Source organism: Chelon labrosus (genome assembly GCF_963514085.1).
Source record: "Chelon labrosus genome assembly, chromosome: 17".
NCBI lineage: Eukaryota > Metazoa > Chordata > Actinopteri > Mugiliformes > Mugilidae > Chelon > Chelon labrosus.
In genome coordinates, this window is record NC_140350.1 from 25,975,609 (window position 1) to 25,998,004 (window position 22,396).

Below are 22,396 nucleotides of genomic sequence, written 5' to 3' on the forward strand. Positions count from 1 at the left end.
ATATTAAGCCGCGGTAAAAGCTCGGTAAAAGTGACTGTGCCTTTTCTATATAAAACATTAAACAAAGACAAAAGCAAACAGCTCTAACTGTGGTAATATGTATATATCTTTATCAAAAGAGAGATTATTAAAGCTAAATATTACTTTCTGGTGATTTTACGGTTGGTTTGTTTCAATACAAGAACATTAAACCGAGCTAAAAAGCTAACGGAGCTAACTGGCTATAGACAGAGCTAAGCTAGCGGCCTGTACCGCCGCCATTATGCTAATGTAGGGCTAACGAAGCTCACTGGCTGTAGACGGAGCTCCGGTAAAGGCCCGAAGGGCCGCTACTGTGTTAATGAAAAGCCTACAACGCTAACTGGCTGTGGCGCGAACGGCAGCCATTATGCTAATGAAAAGCTAACGGGGCTAACTGGCTGTAGATAGAGCTTGGTTAAAATAGCTAGGCTAATATGTTAAACACTTTTATATCATACCTTCATTAAATAGAAAAGCATTTTGATACAAGACTATTTTTTTTACTTTTGGTAATAAATGTTCATTCATGTTGATACAATCCTGTACATTTGCTGAAGTTAATGTTATCTTTACTTGTGTGGAATATCTATTTGTCATAGTAATTATTTGTTTTTATGAAAAAAAAACTTATAATATGATACTGTTTAAAATAAATTAATATAGTAGTATCATTATCATCCATAGTTATTTTAATATAGAAATATTGTGCCCAAAAACACACACTTTATGACAAATACAGATGTTTAACATGTGTCTGCTTTGTTATTAGCTTGTTGCTTACACTTACTTATAACATTTGAAAGACATTTCAATTTTTTTGCGTTGTCTTTGATAGGATTAAAGGGTTCCTGTGCTTCGACAGCGGAGAGTTGATTCATCGCCCTCAACCATCACAGAGCAGTATCGCCACCTCACCCACACACATACATTCACCACACCTTCATCTACACAGATTTAATTTAAGTAAAACATATTACATTAATTTGTCTTAGATTAGATTATTTTACATTAGGTAGTTAGAGTTTAGGTAAAGGTTAGGGTTTAGGTTAGTTTGATAGGTTTGATAGCCTGTTAAGCTTTGAAAAGTATTTTGTCTTGTTTTTTTTTCTATTTTTTGTCAGCAGGATGCCTAGGAAGTCCAGACGTTCCATGGCGGTGAAGCAGCGCTGGAGGAGGCTCGACCTGGAGGAGCTGAGGTCCACCCCTTCCCCCCTGGAGGTATTTACACAGTAGATAAGCTTCTGTGCCACAATGACATCTGTCTGCGTGAAAATGGCTCTAGAAATGTTACATCTATTGTTTTCTCCTTAACTGCTGAGTTCTGTATGTGTTTGGTCTTAATGTTTCATCAGACGTCCCCCCCGGCCGGAGAGGAGCCTTCCCACCGACCCTGCTCTCAAGCTCGTCCCCCCGTTCGTGCTCGTGAGTATCTCTCAATGATCAATAAATTAATTCAGCATCAGTATTTAACTTTCTAAACTGTTTTTTTCTGTCCTGTTGTACTCATATTAACAAATGATTGTTGACATTTCCTGGTTTGTTTTCAATTCAGTAACACCGTTATCTTCTGCGTTGATCTTCTTGGTTCTTCTTGGATCTGGTTGATCTTCTGCGTGTTTCTTTGCAGTTTTATTTTTACTTATTCATTTTCCGCCCTTTTTCGCCGATTAATGCGGCCCGAACCGGCGAGAGGACCCCAACACATGATATATCAAAACGTGTGTTTTGATCCCGAATCCCGTGCTATTACTTTTATAAGGGATTGACGAGTTTTTCGCGAATTTATTCGCGAAAAACCGCGAGAAATTTCCCATTGAAATGAATGGAGAAGCCCGAAAAAAAAAAAAAATCAACAGACATTTTCAACAATGAACTGCTCTGGCATACTTTCACCGAGAGACTCCATTTAAATTTTAAAACGTAGGTACTCTTGCCTTCTCTTCAGCGATTCACTTCACTTATCGACAACTTTTACCGTTTTTAAACTATGAAGCCTCAGAGTTGTGTAGGTTTTTACTCAAATTTCAGGGTTTATAATGGGTGTGTATTGCGCGGAATGTTGGTGCTAGAGTGGCAGGTAGAGTGAGGAGGAGAGAAGAAAATAGGCAAAAAATAAAACAGAAACTGCTCCCGTGGCCATAAATTTCACACCTCAGATATAATTTATACATAGAAACGTAGGAAAATTTGTCTTCTCGCTCAAATTCGTCTGCTAAAGCTGTAAAGTCTTATAGTTTTGGCGTGAGACGCAAAGATGCGCCAGCAACACCCATCCACAGCTTCATAGACTGCCATGTTAAATTTCTGGAGCAAAGCAGAAGCAATCCTTTCTTTGAATCGCTCTTTATAGCTCACATTTCTTCATTTTACCCACAAACTGCATATCTAGACGTTCAGGAAAGACTCAAGATGCCCAAAGTGAAGTCGGTTCAATGATTGGAAACACGGTTTGGCCACAAGGCCTTCCTGTTCGAGGAGGTTTGTTTCAGCATTTTCTCTCCCTCTAGCCATCTTCTAACTGAAATTCAAACTGGTAACCGTGACAACAAGGCCCCAACGGGCATACACACGCTCACACGCAGCAGAAGAGGAGGGTCTCCACAGAAAGAGGCGGGAAACTTCCAACTGACATAAGTAACTGGTATGTGGGGCAGCCATTTTGGCTTTTGGCACCTAAGTTGAACAATGACAGGTGTCTGTCTGTCATTGGCTAGCGCGTCATGTTAATTGCTAACATTAGCGGCTAATGCTACTTTTTAGTGGCAAGAAATTGGTGGTAGCATTAGTGGCAGCATTAGCATGTTAGCGAATAGCATATTAGCAATTAGCATGTTAGCAATTAGCATGTATTTAATTTTTAGTGGCTTAAAAGACATGCTAACACTAAACCAATGTTAAAATTAGTGGCTAGCGCGTCATGTTAATTGTTACCATTAGCGGCTAATGCTACTTTTTAGTGGCAAGAAATTGGTGGTAGCATTAGTGGCAGCATTAGCATGTTAGCGAATAGCATATTAGCAATTAGCATGTTAGCAATTAGCATGTATTTAATTTTTAGTGGCTTAAAAGACATGCTAACACTAAACCAATGTTAAAATTAGTGGCTAGCGCGTCATGTTAATTGCTAACATTAGCGGCTAATGCTACTTTTTAGTGGCAAGAAATTGGTGGTAGCATTAGTGGCAGCATTAGCATGTTAGCGAATAGCATATTAGCAATTAGCATGTTAGCAATTAGCATGTATTTAATTTTTAGTGGCTTAAAAGACATGCTAACACTAAACCAATGTTAAAATTAGTGGCTAGCGCGTCATGTTAATTGTTACCATTAGCGGCTAATGCTAATTTTTAGTGGTAGAAATTGGTGGTAGCATTAGTGGCACCATTAGCATGTTAGCGAATAGCTAGCCACTAATTTCTTGCCACTAAAAATTAAAGACATGCATTAACCTAATGCTAACATTAGGCAGCCATTTTAGTAGTTCGTAGCACTTAATTTGAATCTGCGTGTGTAAAATGACAGACAGAGAAAGCAGAGCAGCTAGCGCGTCAGCGCTAGCCACTATTTAAGCTCCCAGTGGAAAACAGGATCTGCCAAAACATTAAAACCCCCCAAACCATCCCTGTCTCCCTTGGTGCTTTCACACAGCTGCTGGGCCTCTTAGCTATTGCTCTTCTCATTGACTGAATGACAACTTCTCAGTCATGTTTGACCTTTTTTCTTTATTTTAAACACAAATTATATCTGGCTGCTTTGCTGAAACTCCTGACACAACATCCCTGACCCGTTTCCTTCATCTTATTAGGTCAGTGAATAGCTAAACTGCTAACAGACGCTAACGACTAGCCTTCCAGCATAGCGCATGTATGTTAGCAAGCTAGCGGAGCTAACGGAGCTAGCTAGCCGCTACCTTAACGCCGCGGACTCAACCGCGGAGTTAGCCTCGAGCTAACCGCTAGCTAACCGCTAGCTAACCGGGATTTAACCGCGGACCCGCGGGACTTAACCGCGAGTTAGCCGCGGGAGTTAGCCGCGAGCTAACGCGGAGGCTAGTGGGGTTAGCCGCCGGCTAATTCGCCGCCTGGCTAGCGGGTGCTTATCACAGTAATAATGTTGAAGTTTTACAATTTAAAGGGAAGATATTTTTAAATTAAACTGTGTCAAACTGAAAAATATATTATTCCACCACATAAAGTAGGAAACATTTATGGCTTGCAACAACATTAATGACAGTATATATATAATTGGAGTAATTTAATATAATATGATGTTTTTAATTAAATAAATAATGAGCTGTTGAACACTCATAAGAGTTATATTAAGTATGTTACATAACATTATTTGACATGTCTATTTGTCTGCCTATAGTTTTCCTCCAGCTGATCCAGACAGACTGCAGTGACGTCCAACATGAGACAAAGAGCTGGACTCGCAGGACAATTTGAAGGTCTTCACTTCATCGCTGATTCCTTGTTACAGCCTGGATGTGTTAAGTTTAATATTATTGTTTTTCTAACTGTAAGACTGTGCCGTAAACTGTTAAACTATTGCTCAGGTAGGAGTAATGAGTTTTATTGTTAAAATTATTATGATTAACGAGCAAATTGTAATAATTGATCGTTAATCATAATAATTCACCTGTTCATATAGTCATAATATAATCCTGGTGGGGGTGTGACGATCCCTCCCACTCTCTTCCTTATGTGATGCTGGCTTTCAGGTGGAGCTGGGAGGGCTCTGCTGCCTGTACCTGCCCTTCAGTTTGTAGAAGGGCGTAAAGGATGACCCTTCTCAGTGTCTCTCTCTCTCAGCCAGGCCTACTGCATCCTCCTCATCCTGTTTGGTTTGTTGTACCCTGCATGACATCAAACTCACACCCATCCAGTCAGAAGGAACCAGGCCTTAAATGACTATTTGAGTTGTGCTTTTTGTTATAGCTGCTGCTCATGGTAGTAAAGACATGCTACTTAGTAAAGACATTCGCGACGTAAGTCGCGAATACTTTCATACCTGTCTTGACCTGACCATTACTTTTTGTAGTCAAACATGAAATTATTTGCAACGTAAGTCGCAAATATTTTCACCAGGATTATATTATGACTATATGAACAGGTGATCATTAAAGCATCATAGCATCTTAGTATAATTGCATTGTAATATCTTAGCATCGTAGCAACATAGTATCTTAGCTTTGTAGCATCTTAGTATCATAGCATCTTAGTATCTTAGCATCATAGCATTGTAGCATCTTGGCATAGTAGCATCATCATAGCATCGTACTATCACAGCAATATAGCATGGTATCGCAGACTGCTGCGGCCACTGCATCACTCTCGCGATTTCCCGTAGGGGAATTGTCTAGTTATTATTAAACTTTTTCCTACGCATTTTCGAAACCTTTCAACTCAAATACCGTTCGTCGCACACAGACACAAAATACATCAAAACGTGCGTCTCGATCGGACTCGGTGTGCTTCTATACAGTTCTTTCAAACAAGATTTTTTCGCGACGTAGTCGCGAAAAAACTGCGACAAATTTCCCAATTGAAATGAATGGAGAAGCCCGAAAAAAAAACAATTCCAACAGACATTTTCAACAATGAACTGCTCTGGCATACTTTAACCGAGAGACTTCATTTCAACTTTAAAACGTAGGTACTCTTGCCTTCTCTTCAGAGATTCACTTCACTTGTCGGCAACTTTTACCGTTTTTAAACTATGAAGCCTCAGAGTTGTGTAGGTTTTTACTCAAATTTCAGGGTTTATAATGGGTGTGTATTGCGCGGAATGTTTGTGCTAGAGTGGATGACATCATCAGCTAGAGTGAGGAGGGGAGAAGAAAGTTAGTCAAAAAACTGCACAGAAACTGCTCCCGTGGCCACAAATTTCACACGACAGACATAATTTATACATAGAAACGTAGGAAAATGTGTCTTCTCACTCAAATTCGTCTGCTAAAGCTGTAAGTCTTATAGTTTTGGCGTCAGACACAAAGATGCGCCAGCAACACCCATCCACAGCTCCATAGACTGCCATGTTAAAAAGGCAGGGAAATTTCTGGAGGAAAGCAGACGTAACCTTTCTTTGAATCGCTTGAAACAGGTCACATTTCTTCATTTTACCCACAAATTACATATCTAGACGTTCAGGAAAGCCTCAAGATGCCCAAAGTTAAGTCGGTTCAATGTTTGGAAATACGGTTTGGCCACAAGTCCTTCCTGTTCGAGGCGATATTTCAGCATTTTCTCTCTCTCTCTCCCCGTCTTCCAACTGACATTCTAACAGGAGCAGTTGACCCTGGTAGCCATGACAACCAGACCCCAACCAGCTTACACACGTTCACACACGCAGCTGCAGGGGACGAGAGGCGGGAAAAGAGCTCTCAGTGGAAAACATGATCTGCCAAAACATTAAAACCCCCCAAACCATTACTGCAGTACTGTAGGGGGCCAGAACCTGACATTATGACCTTTTCCTTTATTTTAAACACAAATTATATCTGGCTGCTTTGCTGAAACTCCTGACACAACATCCCTGACCCGTTTCCTTCATCTTATTAGGTCAGTGAATAGCTCAACTGCTAACAGACGCTAACGACTAGCCGCCCAGTGATTTAGCCGACGACTAGCCTTCCAGCATAGCTCATGTATGTTAGCAAGCTAGCGGAGCTAACGGAGCTAGCTAGCCGCTACCTTAACGCCGCGGACTCAACCGCGGAGTTAGCCTCGAGCTAACCGCTAGCTAACCGCTAGCTAACCGGGATTTAACCGCGGACCCGCGGGAGTTAAACACGAATTAGCCGCGGCAGTTAGCCGTGAGCTAACGCGGAGGCTAGTGGGGTTAGCCGCCGGCTAATTCGCCGCCTTGCTAGCGGGTGCTTATCACAGTAATAATGTTGAAGTTTTACAATTTAAAGGGAAGATATTTTTAAATGAAACTGTGTCAAACTGAAAAATATATTATTCCACCACATAAAGTAGGAAACATTTATGGCTTGCAACAACATTAATGACAGTATATATATAATTGGAGTAATTTAATATAATATGATGTTTTTAATTAAATAAATAATGAGCTGTTGAACACTCATAAGAGTTATATTAAGTATGTTACATAACATTATTTGACATGTCTATTTGTCTGCCTATAGTTTTCCTCCAGCTGATCCAGACAGACTGCAGTGACGTCCAACATGAGACTAAGAGCTGGACTCGCAGGACAATTTGAAGGTCTTCACTTCATCGCTGATTCCTTGTTACAGCCTGGATGTGTTAAGTTTAATATTATTGTTTTTCTAACTGTAAGACTGTGCCGTAAACTGTTAAACTATTGCTCAGGTAGGAGTAATGAGTTTTATTGTAAAAATTATTATGATTAACGATCAATTGTTACGATTTGCTCGTTCTTTGTCTGGGGATCCTAGTGAGATCCCTCCCACTCTCTTCCTTATTTGATGCTGGCTTTCAGGTGGAGCTGGGAGGGCTCTGCTGCCTGTACCTGCCCTTCAGTTTGTAGAAGGGCGTAAAGGACGACCCTTCTCAGTGTCTCTCTCTCTCAGCCAGGCCTACTGCATCCTCCTCATCCTGTTTGGTTTGTTGTACCCTGCATGACATCAAACTCACACCCATCCAGTCAGAAGGAACCAGGCCTTAAATGACTATTTGAGTTGTGCTTTTTGTTATAGCTGCTGCTCATGGTAGTAAAGACATGCTACTTAGTAAAGACATTTGCGACGCAAGTCGCGAATACTTTCATACCTGTCTTGACCTGACCATTACTTTTTGTAGTCAAACATGAAATTATTTGCAACGTAAATCGCAAATATTTTCACCAGGATTATATTATGACTATATGAACAGGTGATCATTAAAGCATCATAGCATCTTAGTATAATTGCATTGTAACATCTTAGCATCGTAGCAGCATAGTATCTTAGCTTTGTAGCATCTTAGTATCATAGCATCTTAGTATCTTGGCATAGTAGCATCGTCATAGCATCGTACTATCACAGCAATATAGCATGGTATCGCAGACTGCTGCGGCCACTGCATCACTCTCGCGATTTCCCGCAGGGGAATTGTCTAGTTATTAGTGATGCAGTGCTACGCAATGCAAACTATTGACCCTCATAGCAAAGCTATGGGAGTCAATAGTTTGCAGTGCGAAGCACTGCAAACTATTGTTCTTCACTACGTTTTTTCTTCTTCTTATTATTATTATTATTAAACTTTTTCCTACGCATTTTCGAAACCTTTCAACTCAAATACCGTTCGTCGCACACAGGTCAAAATACATCAAAACGTGCGTCTCGATCGGACTCGGTGTGCTTCTATACAGTTCTTTCAAACAAGATTTTTTCGCGACGTAGTCGCGAAAAAACTGCGACAAATTTCCCAATTGAAATGAATGGAGAAGCCCGAAAAAAATAAAAATTCAACAGACATTTTCAACAATGAACTGCTCTGGCATACTTTAACCGAGAGACTTCATTTAAACTTTAAAACGTAGGTACTCTTGCCTTCTCTTCAGAGATTCACTTCACTTGTCGACAACTTTTACCGTTTTTAAACTATGAAGCCTCAGAGTTGTGTAGGTTTTTACTCAAATTTCAGGGTTTATAATGGGTGTGTATTGCGCGGAATGTTTGTGCTAGAGTGGATGACATCATCAGCTAGAGTGAGGAGGGGAGAAGAAAGTTAGTCAAAAAACTGCACAGAAACTGCTCCCGTGGCCACAAATTTCACACGACAGACATAATTTATACATAGAAACGTAGGAAAATGTGTCTTCTCACTCAAATTCGTCTGCTAAAGCTGTAAGTCTTATACTTTTGGCGTCAGACACAAAGATGCGCCAGCAACACCCACCCACAGCTCCATAGACTGCCATGTTAAAAAGGCAGGGAAATTTCTGGAGGAAAGCAGACGTAACCTTTCTTTGAATCGCTTTGAATAGGTCACATTTCTTCATTTTACCTACAAATTACACATCTAGACGTTCAGGAAAGCCTCAAGATGCCCAAAGTTAAGTCGGTTCAATGATTGGAAATACGGTTTGGCCACAAGTCCTTCCTGTTCGAGGCGATTTTTCAGCATTTTCTCTCTCTTTCCCCGTCTTCCAACTGACATTCTAACAGGAGCAGTTGACCCTGGTAGCCATGACAACCAGACCCCAACCAGCTTACACACGTTCACTCACGCAGCTGCTGGGGACGAGAGGCGGGAAAAGAGCTCTCAGTGGAAAACATGATCTGCCAAAACATTAAAACCCCCCAAACCATTACTGCAGTACTGTAGGGGGCCAGAACCTGACATTATGACCTTTTCCTTTATTTTAAACACAAATTATATCTGGCTGCTTTGCTGAAACTCCTGACACAACATCCCTGACCCGTTTCCTTCATCTTATTAGGTCAGTGAATAGCTAAACTGGTAACAGACGCTAACGACTAGCCGCCCAGTGATTTAGCCGACGACTAGCCTTCCAGCATAGCTCATGTATGTTAGCAAGCTAGCGGAGCTAACGGAGCTAGCTAGCCGCTAGCTTAACGCCGCGGACTCAACCGCGGAGTTAGCCTCGAGCTAACCGCTAACTAACCGCTAGCTAACCGGGATTTAACCGCTAGCTAACCGGGATTTAACCGCGGACCCGCGGGAGTTAAACACGAATTAGCCGCGGCAGTTCGCCGTGAGCTAACGCGGAGGCTAGTGGGGTTAGCCGCCGGCTAATTCGCCGCCTTGCTAGCGGGTGCTTATCACAGTAATAATGTTGAAGTTTTACAATTTAAAGGGAAGATATTTTTAAATTAAACTGTGTCAAACTGAAAAATATATTATTCCACCACATAAAGTAGGAAACATTTATGGCTTGCAACAACATTAATGACAGTATATATATATAATTGGAGTAATTTAATATAATATGATGTTTTTAATTAAATAAATAATGAGCTGTTGAACACTCATAAGAGTTATATTAAGTATGTTACATAACATTATTTGACATGTCTATTTGTCTGCCTATAGTTTTCCTCCAGCTGATCCAGACAGACTGCAGTGACGTCCAACATGAGACAAAGAGCTGGACTCGCAGGACAATTTGAAGGTCTTCACTTCATCGCTGATTCCTTGTTACAGCCTGGATGTGTTAAGTTTAATATTATTGTTTATCTAACTGTAAGACTGTGCCGTAAACTGTTAAACTATTGCTCAGGTAGGAGTAATGAGTTTTATTGTTAAAATTATTATGATTAACGATCAATTGTTACGATTTGCTCGTTCTTTGTCTGGGGATCCTAGTGAGATCCCTCCCACTCTCTTCCTTATTTGATGCTGGCTTTCAGGTGGAGCTGGGAGGGGTCTGCTGCCTGTACCTGCCCTTCAGTTTGTAGAAGGGCGTAAAGGACGACCCTTCTCAGTGTCTCTCTCTCTCTCAGCCAGGCCTACTGCATCCTCCTCATCCTGTTTGGTTTGTTGTACCCTGCATGACATCAAACTCACACCCATCCAGTCAGAAGGAACCAGGCCTTAAATGACTATTTGAGTTGTGCTTTTTGTTATAGCTGCTGCTCATGGTAGTAAAGACATGCTACTTTTACTTTGTAGCATCTTAGAATCATAGCATCTTAGCATCTTAGCATCATAGCATTGTAGTAGCATCTTGGCACAGTAGCATCATCATAGCATCGTAGCATCGTACTATCACAGCAATATAGCATGGTATCGCAGACTGCTGCGGCCACTGCATCACTCTCGCGATTTCCCGCAGGGGAATTGTCTAGTTTAAAAGTTATACTTTCGTTTTGTGACAAAGAAATAAAGATCATGATTACCAGGACATGACTGGTTGTTAAATGCCTATCTGCTGCCACCTGCTGGCAGATACAGGACACTGCCTCTGTAGTTTTACTCCAACATCGTAGTTCTAATAGTTTTGTTGGATAGGTCAAAAACAGAAAGAAGTCTTCTTCTTCTATCATACCAGATACAGGCTTGTTGACCACTTTGCTGCAGCTTTGCTCACTAGATCAGATGCACCACACTCTAATATTTCACCTTGTAGAAACCAGTTAGAGCCGGCCTCGGCTACACATGGAGAACTACTGATCCACTAAAGGCGGCGCTCGTCCTATTGTCCTCGGGTGGAGCCCAGATAGAATCAAACTTGTGTGCACACATAGTTGGGGGCTTCTCCTTTTCTAGCCATAAGGTGGTTAAGCTGAAGTCTCAGCGCTGACTCTGGACCTGTTCTCTGCTGCTAAATAAACTGTTGATTGGAGAGAAGTTGTCTGGTGGTCTATTCATAGTCAGACTAACCTTTCCAATAGGTAGAAAGAACCTGGGCTGAAGGAGAGGGAACAATTCCTCCTTCGACAAATTGGGGGCTCGTCCGGTTTACCTGGAAAGGAATAGTTAGACTGGAGGAACGTCTCTTACAGCCAGCGGCCGCAACTAAATAAAAAGGTGAACAGAAAACCTTTTAAACAGATTTCTGCATGTCTGTCATGTCAGAGTATGATTCAACAGTAGTATTGTTTGTAAGAATTATTTGCAGAGAATTCGTATGGATTAGAAGTAAAGAAATAAAAGAGTAAAAGAGGAGGGTTTAAAGGCTCCTCATCTAGATACTTAGGCCCTTACTGCCTGAGTGTCTGGATGTTAAAGCACCCCTCTGTGTATTGAAAAGAAGTGACCAGTAGGACAGAAATAAAGACATTTTACAGTAATAGGGAAAGATAAAAAGAAGTCACGGGTATAGTAAAATAAGTCTATCAGTGTTGTTGTGTATTTACTGTTGTGTGTGCGATCCAAAGAGCACGCTGAAGCAGCGGGTGGACGGAAACCTAACGGTGCTAACACAAGTTCACTGTCTGTTGAAGTAGGCTGCTCAAAGGGTCTGAAGAAGTTCTGGTGTCAGGACTGAATCCTTACGTGATCGGTCTTTGGAGCTACCACAGCAACAACTGGTGAGTCATTATGTCCTGCACCACCTTCATACACACCACTGACAGCAATAAAGATATAAGAAGAAAAATAAACATGTTAAGTGAACTAAAAGAGGGAATGGCCAAGTTAACTGTCAGAACCAGCCAGGGAGAGGGGAAGGAGAGGACAGGAGATAAGAGTGTTTTGGAACAGGAACAGATTGGATGTGCTTGATGTGGAACTCCATCAGCTGATCAGGCTAATGTGATGTCTTGCTCATAGCTGAATGATGGACTGGAACAAGTGTTATCCATGGAAAAAGGACGTAGGGGAAGGGAGATGAAGAAAGGTTTTTGGAAGTGTCAATGGTTACTGAGATGAAAAAGAAAAAGAGAAAGGGACACTAACCTTCTGCCTAAAGTTAGTGTTTATTAGTTGAACAGAGACTAGAATGTGTTCAACTAATACAGGCAATAGAGAAGGAATGTGGAAAATGGAAAAAGAACAGAGAGGAAGAAGGTAAACCGTTTAAGACTTTTCTAAGATACACACAAAATACACCGAAGTCGATGCCAATCATAACTGTCCTACCATGATAGCAAACTATTATTCAAAATATGTATGGTGAATAATAAATAAATAAAATACAAAGTGTATACCTGGCTACAGTTCAGTGTGGTTGTGTTATATTAAAAGGCTCCATTCAACAAGCAAGAAAAAACACGTCTTAATAATTGGAAAACGGGGACAGACTGGCTACTGTGGCTAGGCAACAGCAGCTAGGGCTCATGCTAATATCTTATTAACTTTACATCAGGACATGACAGTTTGCCATGTCACATCACCAATGTTCATTAAGCACACAGTCATATTCAGACTGAACTCACAAACATCACACATAGATATAGTCAGTGTGGCGCACCACATCTCTCCATTCAGAGTAGATCAGAAATCATTGTCCTTCACTTTCCTCATTGTCAGAGAAGACAAGGTGCAGTTTAATGTTATTATTCCAGGTATAGAGAAAGAAACACTGAGTCTTTAACGTGTCTTTAAGAGAACTGTGGATTCTCTGTTGACTCCTGCAGGTTTTCTTCTGCTCCAGCATGAATCCAGATCCCTCCATCGTCTTCCTTGGAAAATCAGGAGCTGGTAAAAGTGCTTCAGGAAACACTATATTTGGCCCTTTGATAGACTGGAGACCTGTCCAGGGTGGACCCCCCCTCTAGACCAGTGACAGCTGGGATAGACTGGAGAGTGGACCCCCCCTCTAGACCAATGACAGCTGGGATAGACTGGAGACCTGTCCAGGGTGGACCCCCCCCCTCTAGACCAATGACAGCTGGGATAGACTCCAGCAGACCCCCGTGACCCTTAACAGGAACAAGCGGGTACAGAAGATGAATGAATGAATGAATGAAACACTATTTTTGGACGAACAGTGTTTGAGTCAAAGTCTTCCTTCAGACCAGTGACTCAAGGAATCAGGGAGGCAACAAGACGAGGGTTTGAGAAACAGATCTCCAGACACTCCAGGAATATTAGTGTCACAGCAGGAGATGGAGACCAGTCCAACAGACGGCTTCTGTTCCTGGTGGTAACCCCCATCAACCAGTTCTCTGAGGAGGACCAGAAGGTTGTAGAGGCAGCACTTAGAGTCATCAGGCCTCAGGGCTTAAAACACTTATCTGTTCTTCACATGCAGTGATGCTTTAAAAAACATGCAGCTGGATGAGTTCCTCCTGAAAGATGATGGAGGCTCACGACTCATGCTGTTACAAAGAGGTTTGAAGACAAGCATCATGTGTTAAACAATCAAAACAAGGATCAAGGACAAGTTCAAGAACTGTTGTAGAAGTCGGGTCACCTCTGCTCTGAGTCACCAGGTACTAAGTCACATTTCACATATATTCTCTCAGATTCAGATTCTGTCTTCATCAGAACTGACTCTCTTTAGCCAGAACTCTCCTGTCCCCCACCTCCCTCACTGAGTCCAGAGAGCAGCCCAGGACAGAGCTGGACTTCCTGATGATCTTATCCAGCTTCTTCACTTCTTTAAACAACTTAATTGAGCTAAAATGTGGAGAGCAGCACTCAGAGGACAGCCCTGTTTCACACCACCAGAGATCTGAAAGGGTTCAGTTAAAACTCTGTTCACTTAAGTTTGTACCGAGGGTTTAACGTATAATGACGTATAGTCATTTTAATGAAGTCCGTAGGGAAACCGTAAGCCTTCATTACGGCCCATAGATGTTGATGAGACACAAAGTCGAAGGCTTTCCTTTGATCAAGACCAACTATATAAAAGTCTGTCCCACTGTTATAAACAACTTCTCTAAGGGTGCAGAGGTTATCCCACATCCTTCTACCGTTAATGGCACATGTTTGTTCTTGTTCTATTATTACGTCTAGAACATAATTTAATCTATTCATTATTATTTTTGCTAATACTTTATAATCTACATTCATGATAGTTATTTCTCTATAACTATCTAATTCAGATTTATCTCCTTTTATCAAACACATCACACCTTGGTAGAAGGAATCACAGAGGACACCACTCTCTAGGCTTGAATTAAAAACTGAGGTCAGAGGTCAACGTCCTCAAAACAGAGTTTATAGAACTCGTCAGGACCTGGAGATTTATCTACATTTAGTTGATTAATGGCTGAGATGACCTCGTCTCTCCTAACTTCACCCAACAAATCAGAAAACATACTTGGCTCAACAACATTTAAAAAGGTGTAGAGGACAGAGAGCAGCTCTAAGACAACTCGTCTCTTCTCTCCTTCATTAAAATAGAACTTACTGTACAATCTTTGATGCTGGTTATGAGGTTGTTACTGAGTCTGACAGAGATAGAATATGAAGTATGTCCTCCGTTGTCAGTATGTTTTTTGTGGATGTTAAACAACAAATCATTATTTAGTCAAAGTGTTTTCTTCTTCTGATTTGTCTTTTTTGCATTTTAGTTCAACATATTTCAACATGTCCTCTTTATATTTAGAGTTTGTCATCTTATTTAATTCAATAACTTGAATTTAAAGAAATCCTTCACTCTGTTCTTCAACAGTTCCCACAGGTCAGCATCAGATCTGAGCAGAAATCTCAGCTCTATAATTTTACAAATTTCTCTTTTTAGTTCACTTACCAGATCTAGATTGTTTAGACATTTAGTTTCCAGAATCCTGTCATGTCTCTGGAGCCACATTGGACCGAGGCTTTAACTATTAGATGGTCAGAGTGTTCAGTGAGGACGGTTCATCTGAGAGGAATGTAAATTCTTCTGTCTATTCTAGTTTTAGTCTTGGGGTCATGGTCGCTGTATTCCTGGTAAATCTCCGCTGCTGTCTCTTCTGTCTCCTGTGGCTCAGCAGTTTGGGATTCCTCCACTCTGCTCGGAGGAACATCAGCTGAGGTCTGAGCAGAAGGATTCACAGCATAATCATCAGGAACATCTGCTGCACGATCCTGAGTCTCATAATGGGAAAGTGTCTGGTGTGTGGTCCGAGGTTGAGGAGGAGGCTGATCTGGTGTTTGATGGTCGACACTACGCTCTCCTTCCCATGCTGTCCATCGTCTTTCTCACGTCACTGGTGTTTGTTTCATTTAACATCGCACTGTGTGGCACTAAACTCTGTTTAACGTGCTGTTAAACTTAAAAGTGACCCGGGGGAAAGCTCCAGATATCTGTTGTGAAACTCCTCGTATTGACATCTTTTATCTCCTCTAATGTGTTTGTTCACTTTACCGTGCAGTTCACATGGAGTCGTCTCAGACATGTTTTCATCTAAACATCTTGTACCGTGGCTCCAGGTGGTTAATTAGCAGATGGAATCCATCGACCCAACAACCAACAGCTCTGCTCTCCATCACAATAAAGTTCAGTATCCTCCAATATTAGGTGGAAACTTTTCACCTCTTTCCTTCATCTCCTTCAGAGTTAGCACCTCCTTTTTGTTTATTCAGTTCAATAAACTCTTTAGATCTCTGTAGATGCTTGACTACGTTTTACCACCGTCTCTGTGAACAGTCGCTGCTCAGGTATCACACGTAGCCGTTGAACGTCTTGTCTGAGGTAGAGTCATAAACAATGAGACGCACGGCGTGTTGCTAGCCTATGACCTCACAATTCATTTGGGTCAATTCAGAGTTTGGATATAGTTTATATAGTGTGGAGAGTTTAGAGAGATATGGTTTGAATATTTAGGAGAGTGAGGAGAGAAAGATAGGTCAGAGGATGGAGCCAGCTAGGAAGAGACATATTCAGTGTCCTCTTCCTAGTTCCACAAACACTTTCACTTTCCTCTGCCTGCTTAAGCCCATGACATTTGACAGAAAAACATTACACAACCTGACATATCATATGATACTACCATTTTGGGAAAATTTACACACGTAACACACTCAAATATTTTACCATACACGTTTTCATTTAAATACATTTTTGTTTTTTGTAATTCAGTCATTCCCAAGAGACACAAGACACAGAAATTCAATGCATCACACATTATGTGGTGAAGAGCTACAGCTGCCTGTGATTATACACCTGGCCAGTAGGTGGTGTCGTGTGCACGTGAATCTTCGACAGATGAACCCTTTCTCGAACCAATTAGCTCAAGTGGTTGGATGCCTCATGAGGCTTCATCTCACCATCACTACCATCATTAGAGTGATGCTTCATTGAGTTACAGCTACTTAGTTAAGAAGCAGATAATGATTGATCTCTGAGTAGCAGTGGGTGGCTCTTAAAAGAGCCGTTGTGTTAGTGAAGGTCTGGTCGTGTTTAACCTCCGAAGCCGTACAGAGTGCGGCCCTGTCTCTTGAGAGCGTAGACCACGTCCATGGCGGTCACCGTCTTCCTCTTGGCGTGCTCGGTGTAGGTGACAGCGTCCCGGATCACGTTCTCCAGGAAGACCTTGAGGACACCGCGGGTCTCCTCGTAGATCAGACCGGAGATACGCTTCACACCGCCTCGGCGAGCCAGACGACGGATAGCGGGCTTGGTGATTCCCTGGATGTTATCACGGAGAACTTTACGGTGACGCTTGGCGCCTCCTTTACCGAGTCCTTTACCTCCTTTGCCTCTTCCACTCATCGTGATGATTTACTCTCTGACAGATTCAAAGATGAATATGAGTCTAACTGACTGAAAGTCTTGATTCTTGTAGGAACTGTTCAGGGCAACCGCCCTCTTCAGTTCCGGTTTCTCGACACAATCACCAACTGTTCACTCTGCTCACTCTAAATATGCGCACATACATACGCGTACCTATATATGCATACATGCATGCATCAGGGCTCTCAAGTTTTGAAGACAGGCAAGAGTGACATCCACCAACCCCCCCCCCCCCCGTCCGTCCGTCGTCGCACACACTCATTGTTTGTGTCAAACAAGTTGTGACTTCGTTGTAACATTACAACAGGAGTTGACTTACTCTGTGCTCAAAGTGATGCTTAGGCTGCGTTCAGACTGCAGACGAATCTGATTCAAATCTGATTCCTTCTCATATCCGATTTTTAGGGCTGACTGTTCACACTGCCTTTAGCAAGTGTCCAAATCGGATATGGTTCTGTTCAGACTGGGCCACATTCTTCACCGATCTGATAGGTTGCTGTAGCAACGAGCGGAAGCGTCATTCGCGTAAGTCAGTGTTTTTCAACCTTTTTTGAGCCAAAGTACATTTTTTTCATTTAAACAATCACAAGGCACACCACCAACCGAAAATGTTAAAAAAAATGAAGCTCTGTAGCCTAAAGTAACAATATAAAGTCATTCTTGTCAAAGTGTCTTGAATATGAATCAAATAAACACAAAGAAAAAAGTCTTATACCGTATTTCCTCTAATACTTTATTTTACTCAAGCGCATCGCGGTCCAGGCCTTTATTGGAAGGAGGCCAGAATTAGAGGCAGGCCTTATTTCTATTTGAGCAAAACGAACTAGAATGAACAAAAACAAGATTTTGTGTCTATTTGAACCTATAAAATACTAGGTTCATTTATTGAAAACGTACAGTTACCATAACATGGTATGCATACAGAACATTAACAACAAATGAGCGGCGCGACGCGGTCGGAGCGCACTGAGGACAGTGAGTCCGCTGCAGGTCGGCAGTCGCGCCGGGAGCGAGTGGGACCCGTCCCTCCCCGCAGGGAGAGAGGGCGCAGTGAGCACTGATTCCACGACCCCAGGGAAGCGGTGAGGTGAGATGCGGGGGGTCGCTGTAAAGCTCGCGGCCGGAGCCGTCGAGCCACCTTCGCCCCGAGCACTTACAGGCCGCGCACCGCCACGGAGGAAATGCGCCCGGCGGGGGCCGGCCGACGCCGGGGAGAGGTCCCGCTGAGGGGATCCTCCCACACCTTGCCGCCGAAACCCTGACCCGCCGAGATGGTTCTAATAATAGCCCAGGCCGCTATTAGAGACCGGCCTTTATTTACCTACGCTGACAGCGAGACCCGGCCGCTAATGGAATACAGGCCAATATTTTTAGATCAATTAGGTGAAACTAGATAATTTGCCACGGCACACCTGACGATCTCTCACTGCACACACTTTCTGCCGGTTCCATAGTGAGAGAGGCGCGACCAGAGAAATTTTGGGCGCTGCGGCATATTAAATATATTATAAATATTTTTTGCGTGAGAAATTCAATGTGTGGCGGGAGTGCGTGACAAAAGACCGAAATGAGTGACTGTCACGCTCAATGCGTGACACTTGAGAGCCCTGATGCATATACACACACATACACAAATATTCACGCACCCCCCCCTTTTTTTTTTTTTTTTTTCCCCTTTTTTCTTTCTCTTCCCCTCCCTTCTTCCCTTTTCTCCTTTTCCCCTCATTTTAGGACATCATGAAAAAAAAAAAAAAAAAGGAAGAATCAGATTCTAGAAGCAAAGTGGTATAATATATAATAGTAGATAAAATCCAATAACATAAAATACTACAAGTAACTCTATTCGTGTGATCTAAATTGAATAAAATGTATTGAGGTTATATTAAGATAGATTTCTTTATCAATATTGCAGTAAGACCGACAGCGGTGTGGTACAGAAGGACCGGAGTGGGTTGGTTCTTTCCTCCTGAATGATAGGTTGGAGTGATGGGTTGTTTTGGGCCCTGTGCAAATATTTTTTCCCCAGAAAGGCCATTCTATCTTTTAGAGTCATGAAACCAGAGAGTTCATGTGTGTATTTATTGCTCGTGTATTTGGGGAGTCTGTAGCACATCTTTATTGCAGCGTTTTGAATGACCTGAAGTTTGTTGAGTTCTGTGCTTCTTATGTTGCACCAGGCAGGAGCTGCGTACTCAAACAAAGGCCGAATGTAAGACTTGTACACCCTTGAGGCTGTTCCTGGGGTTGCTCCTCCCTTTCTTCTGCACAGCACTTTTAGATGGTTAAGTCTGCGCTTGGCCTCTTTTTCCACCTCTGCTATGTGGTCTGTCCATTTCATATTCTGCTGGAACGTCACTCCTAAAAATTTTGCTGTTGGGGTTATTTGAAGGGTATTGTCATAGAGTTTGAGACTTGGGATTGTTCTGTCTTTTTTGCGAGGATATCTGGAGAATAGTAGGCATTGTGTTTTTGCAGGGTTTAATTTTACTCTCCACATATTTGCCCATTCTTCCATTTCAGTGATGCACACTTGAAGTTTTTTTGCAGCGTATTTTATGTTTTTGGAAGAAGTCCAGTAGCAGATGTCATCTGCAAACTGCGAAACTTGTCCCTGTCCTCTTGGTGGATAATATATGTCACTGATATAAAGGAGGAATAGTAATGGACTAAGGGCTGATCCTTGGGGTACACCTGCTTCTGGACAAAATCTGTTAGAAATGGATGTGCCGACCTTAACTGCAATTGCTCTATCTTTTAAAAAACTGTTTAAAAGCACTACTAGTTGGTGTGGAAGTCTGAGATTTTGGTCCTGAAGCCTGTATATGAGTCCCTCATGCCACATTTTATCGAAGGCTTTTTCGATATCGAAGAAGACCGCAATTGTTATTTCTTTTTTGTTGAATCCTCGTTGCACATCTTCTGCTAGTCGTAGGATATTATCAGTGGTACTTCTTTCTTTTCTGAAGCCAGCCTGGTGGACTCCCAGGATTCCAAGGTCATCAAGGTGTTTATGGAGTCTGGCTGTCAGCACTCTCTCCAATAGTTTGCCCAGGTTACTCAGGAGGCTAATGGGTCTGTAGTTTGTTGACAGGTGAGAATCTTTATTTGGTTTTGGGATCATGGTGACCAGTGCTGATTTCCAGGGTTTAGGGAAGTATCCGGTGTGTAGGCAGATGGTGTAGAGATCAGCAAGCTGAGCTAAAAATTCTATTGCTGATTCCTTAATAAGTATATTTTCTACTCCGTCTTCTGCAGGGGCCTTTGGTTTAAGTTTTTGAAAGTGGTGTTGAAGTTCGGTTATAGTGACGACTTTGATTAGCGGGTTATTGATATCTGTATTTATTGATATGGGCAGATGGGTAGGCAGGCTAACCTGTCGCTCTACAATCTCCTTCCACTCTGGGTCAAATAGAGGATCTTTTGGGCACGAATGAACATTTTTCAGATGTTCTTTGAAAATGTTAGCCTTTTCTTTTTCTTCTTCAATTATCTTGCCTTCATGCTTTAGTACTGTGACCTTAGAGTACTTCTTCTTTCCATTTAATTTGTGAACTTTTTGCCAGAAGGTTTTTGGGTTTGGGTCATTGTTTAGGTCTCTGTAAAATTTATCCCATGTTCTTTCTCTCTCTCTCTTGATTTCCCTCCGTATTTGTGTTTGCATTTGGTTAATTATTTGTTTAATCTCTGTGGATCTTGTTTTCATGAACTCTCTTCTTAGCTTCCTTTTGGATTTGATGAGGGACATCAGGCATGGTGGGAGATTTTTTGAACCTTCTGTATTTCCTTTACGTTTTATTGAGGTTTCCCTGGCTGTGAGGAGAATTTGTCCTAGCAAAAGTGCTCGTTGGTCAATGGCTGCAGGCTCAGGGTTGCAAGGAGGAAGGTTAGTGCTCTGATTGGTTGTTGAGAGTTTAAAGGCCTCCCAGTTTGCCTTTTTATAGTCAAACTGTGGTTTCCTTGGAGCAATGTGGGCCTTCAAATTAAATGAGGAAAATATTGGGAGATGATCGCTTCCAATATCGGAGCAAACAGCAAACTGTGTAACTCTGCCTGTGAGATCAGGCGTGACGAGGCAGAGATCCAAAATATCTACGGAGTTATTTGAAGAGGAGAAATGTGTTGGTTCATCATTATTTAAGACAACTAAATCAAGCTGTTCTATTATATTGTGTAGTGTAATACCAGATAGGTTTGTAGTTTTATTATTGAAGCTTGGATGTTTAGCATTAAAGTCTCCCATTATTATAACTGCCCTTTCTTTTTGGAGGGCTTCTTGAAAAAGATGTGGGGAGGGGGTGACACCTGGTGGACAGTAGACTGACAGGACAAGAATGCTGGAGTCTGAAGACAACTTGATTCTTACAGCAACAAATTCGTTGTTCTGGGTTTGTGCAGGATTTAAAGAAATGGTTGTTTCACTGTAAGTAATATGTCTTTTAATTAGCAAGGCCACTCCTCCACGTTTTCCTCCAGGTCTGTCGTTTCTTATGATGTCATATCCAGGTAGAGAGAAATCAATGTGGAGAGAGAGGAATGTTTCATTTATTGAGGCTACTTGTACATCTTTTTCTTGAAGGATGTGAAGTAGCTCTTCTCTATTTGCCCTTATCCCTCTTATGTTTATATGAAGAATGTTGAGTAAGTCCATTTTCTATTTTATTTATTTGTTTATTTTTCCCTTCCCCTTTGTATTTATTGAAAGTGTTTTTCCAAGCATCTCCAGATGGCTTCAAATTGCTTTCCATCCTGACACAGAGTCTTTAGGTCATCTTGGAGAGTGGTGCATTGCGTTAGAGGTCTGGAAGTTTTGGGGTCTGGATGGAGCTGAGAGGGGGGCTGTGTCACAGTTTTGATGGGGCGAATCTGGGATAGATATGTTGGACAGTGTTTGGAAGCTGCAGAGTGATTTCCACCACAGTTGACACATTTTGGCTCATGCTTGGCTTTATCGCATGTTTTGTGTGAGTGTTCTCCTCCACACCTAACACATTTAGTTTTGTTTTTGCATTGTTGGGCGACATGGTTGAACTCCTGGCAGTTGAAACATTGTTTAATGTTCGGAGCAGTGTGTGCCTTTTCAGTACGGTAGTGGAAAAAGTCCATGAAAAATCCTTCTCTTAGTAGCTTGGTGGCATCTACAGGGTTATTCAAGGTAACCCTGATGAAGGTGGTGGGGGTCTCTGTTTTCTTACTGATGATACGGTTGATTTTGAATATGTCGATGTCTTGGTTTTTAAGTTCCTCTTTTATTTGGTCAGTGGTGATGCTGAGTGACAGTCCTTTAATGATGATTTGTCGGTTGCTTTGTTGTGTTTCTGATCTGCTTTGGTGA

The 22,396-nt window shown here is 41.9% G+C and overlaps 1 protein-coding gene across 1 annotated transcript; it reads right to left on the reverse strand.

Moving 5' to 3' along the window:
* Window positions 1-16,731: 16,731 nt before the first annotated feature.
* Window positions 16,732-17,081, reverse strand: LOC311502620 (histone H4; the record flags this gene model as incomplete). The annotated part of the gene is made up of 1 exon (XM_084564933.1): window positions 16,732-17,081. The coding sequence occupies exon 1, from the start codon at window positions 17,041-17,043 to the stop codon at window positions 16,732-16,734; it is 312 nt and encodes a 103-aa protein (XP_084421059.1). The 5' UTR covers window positions 17,044-17,081.
* Between the last annotated feature and the right edge of the window lie 5,315 nt (window positions 17,082-22,396).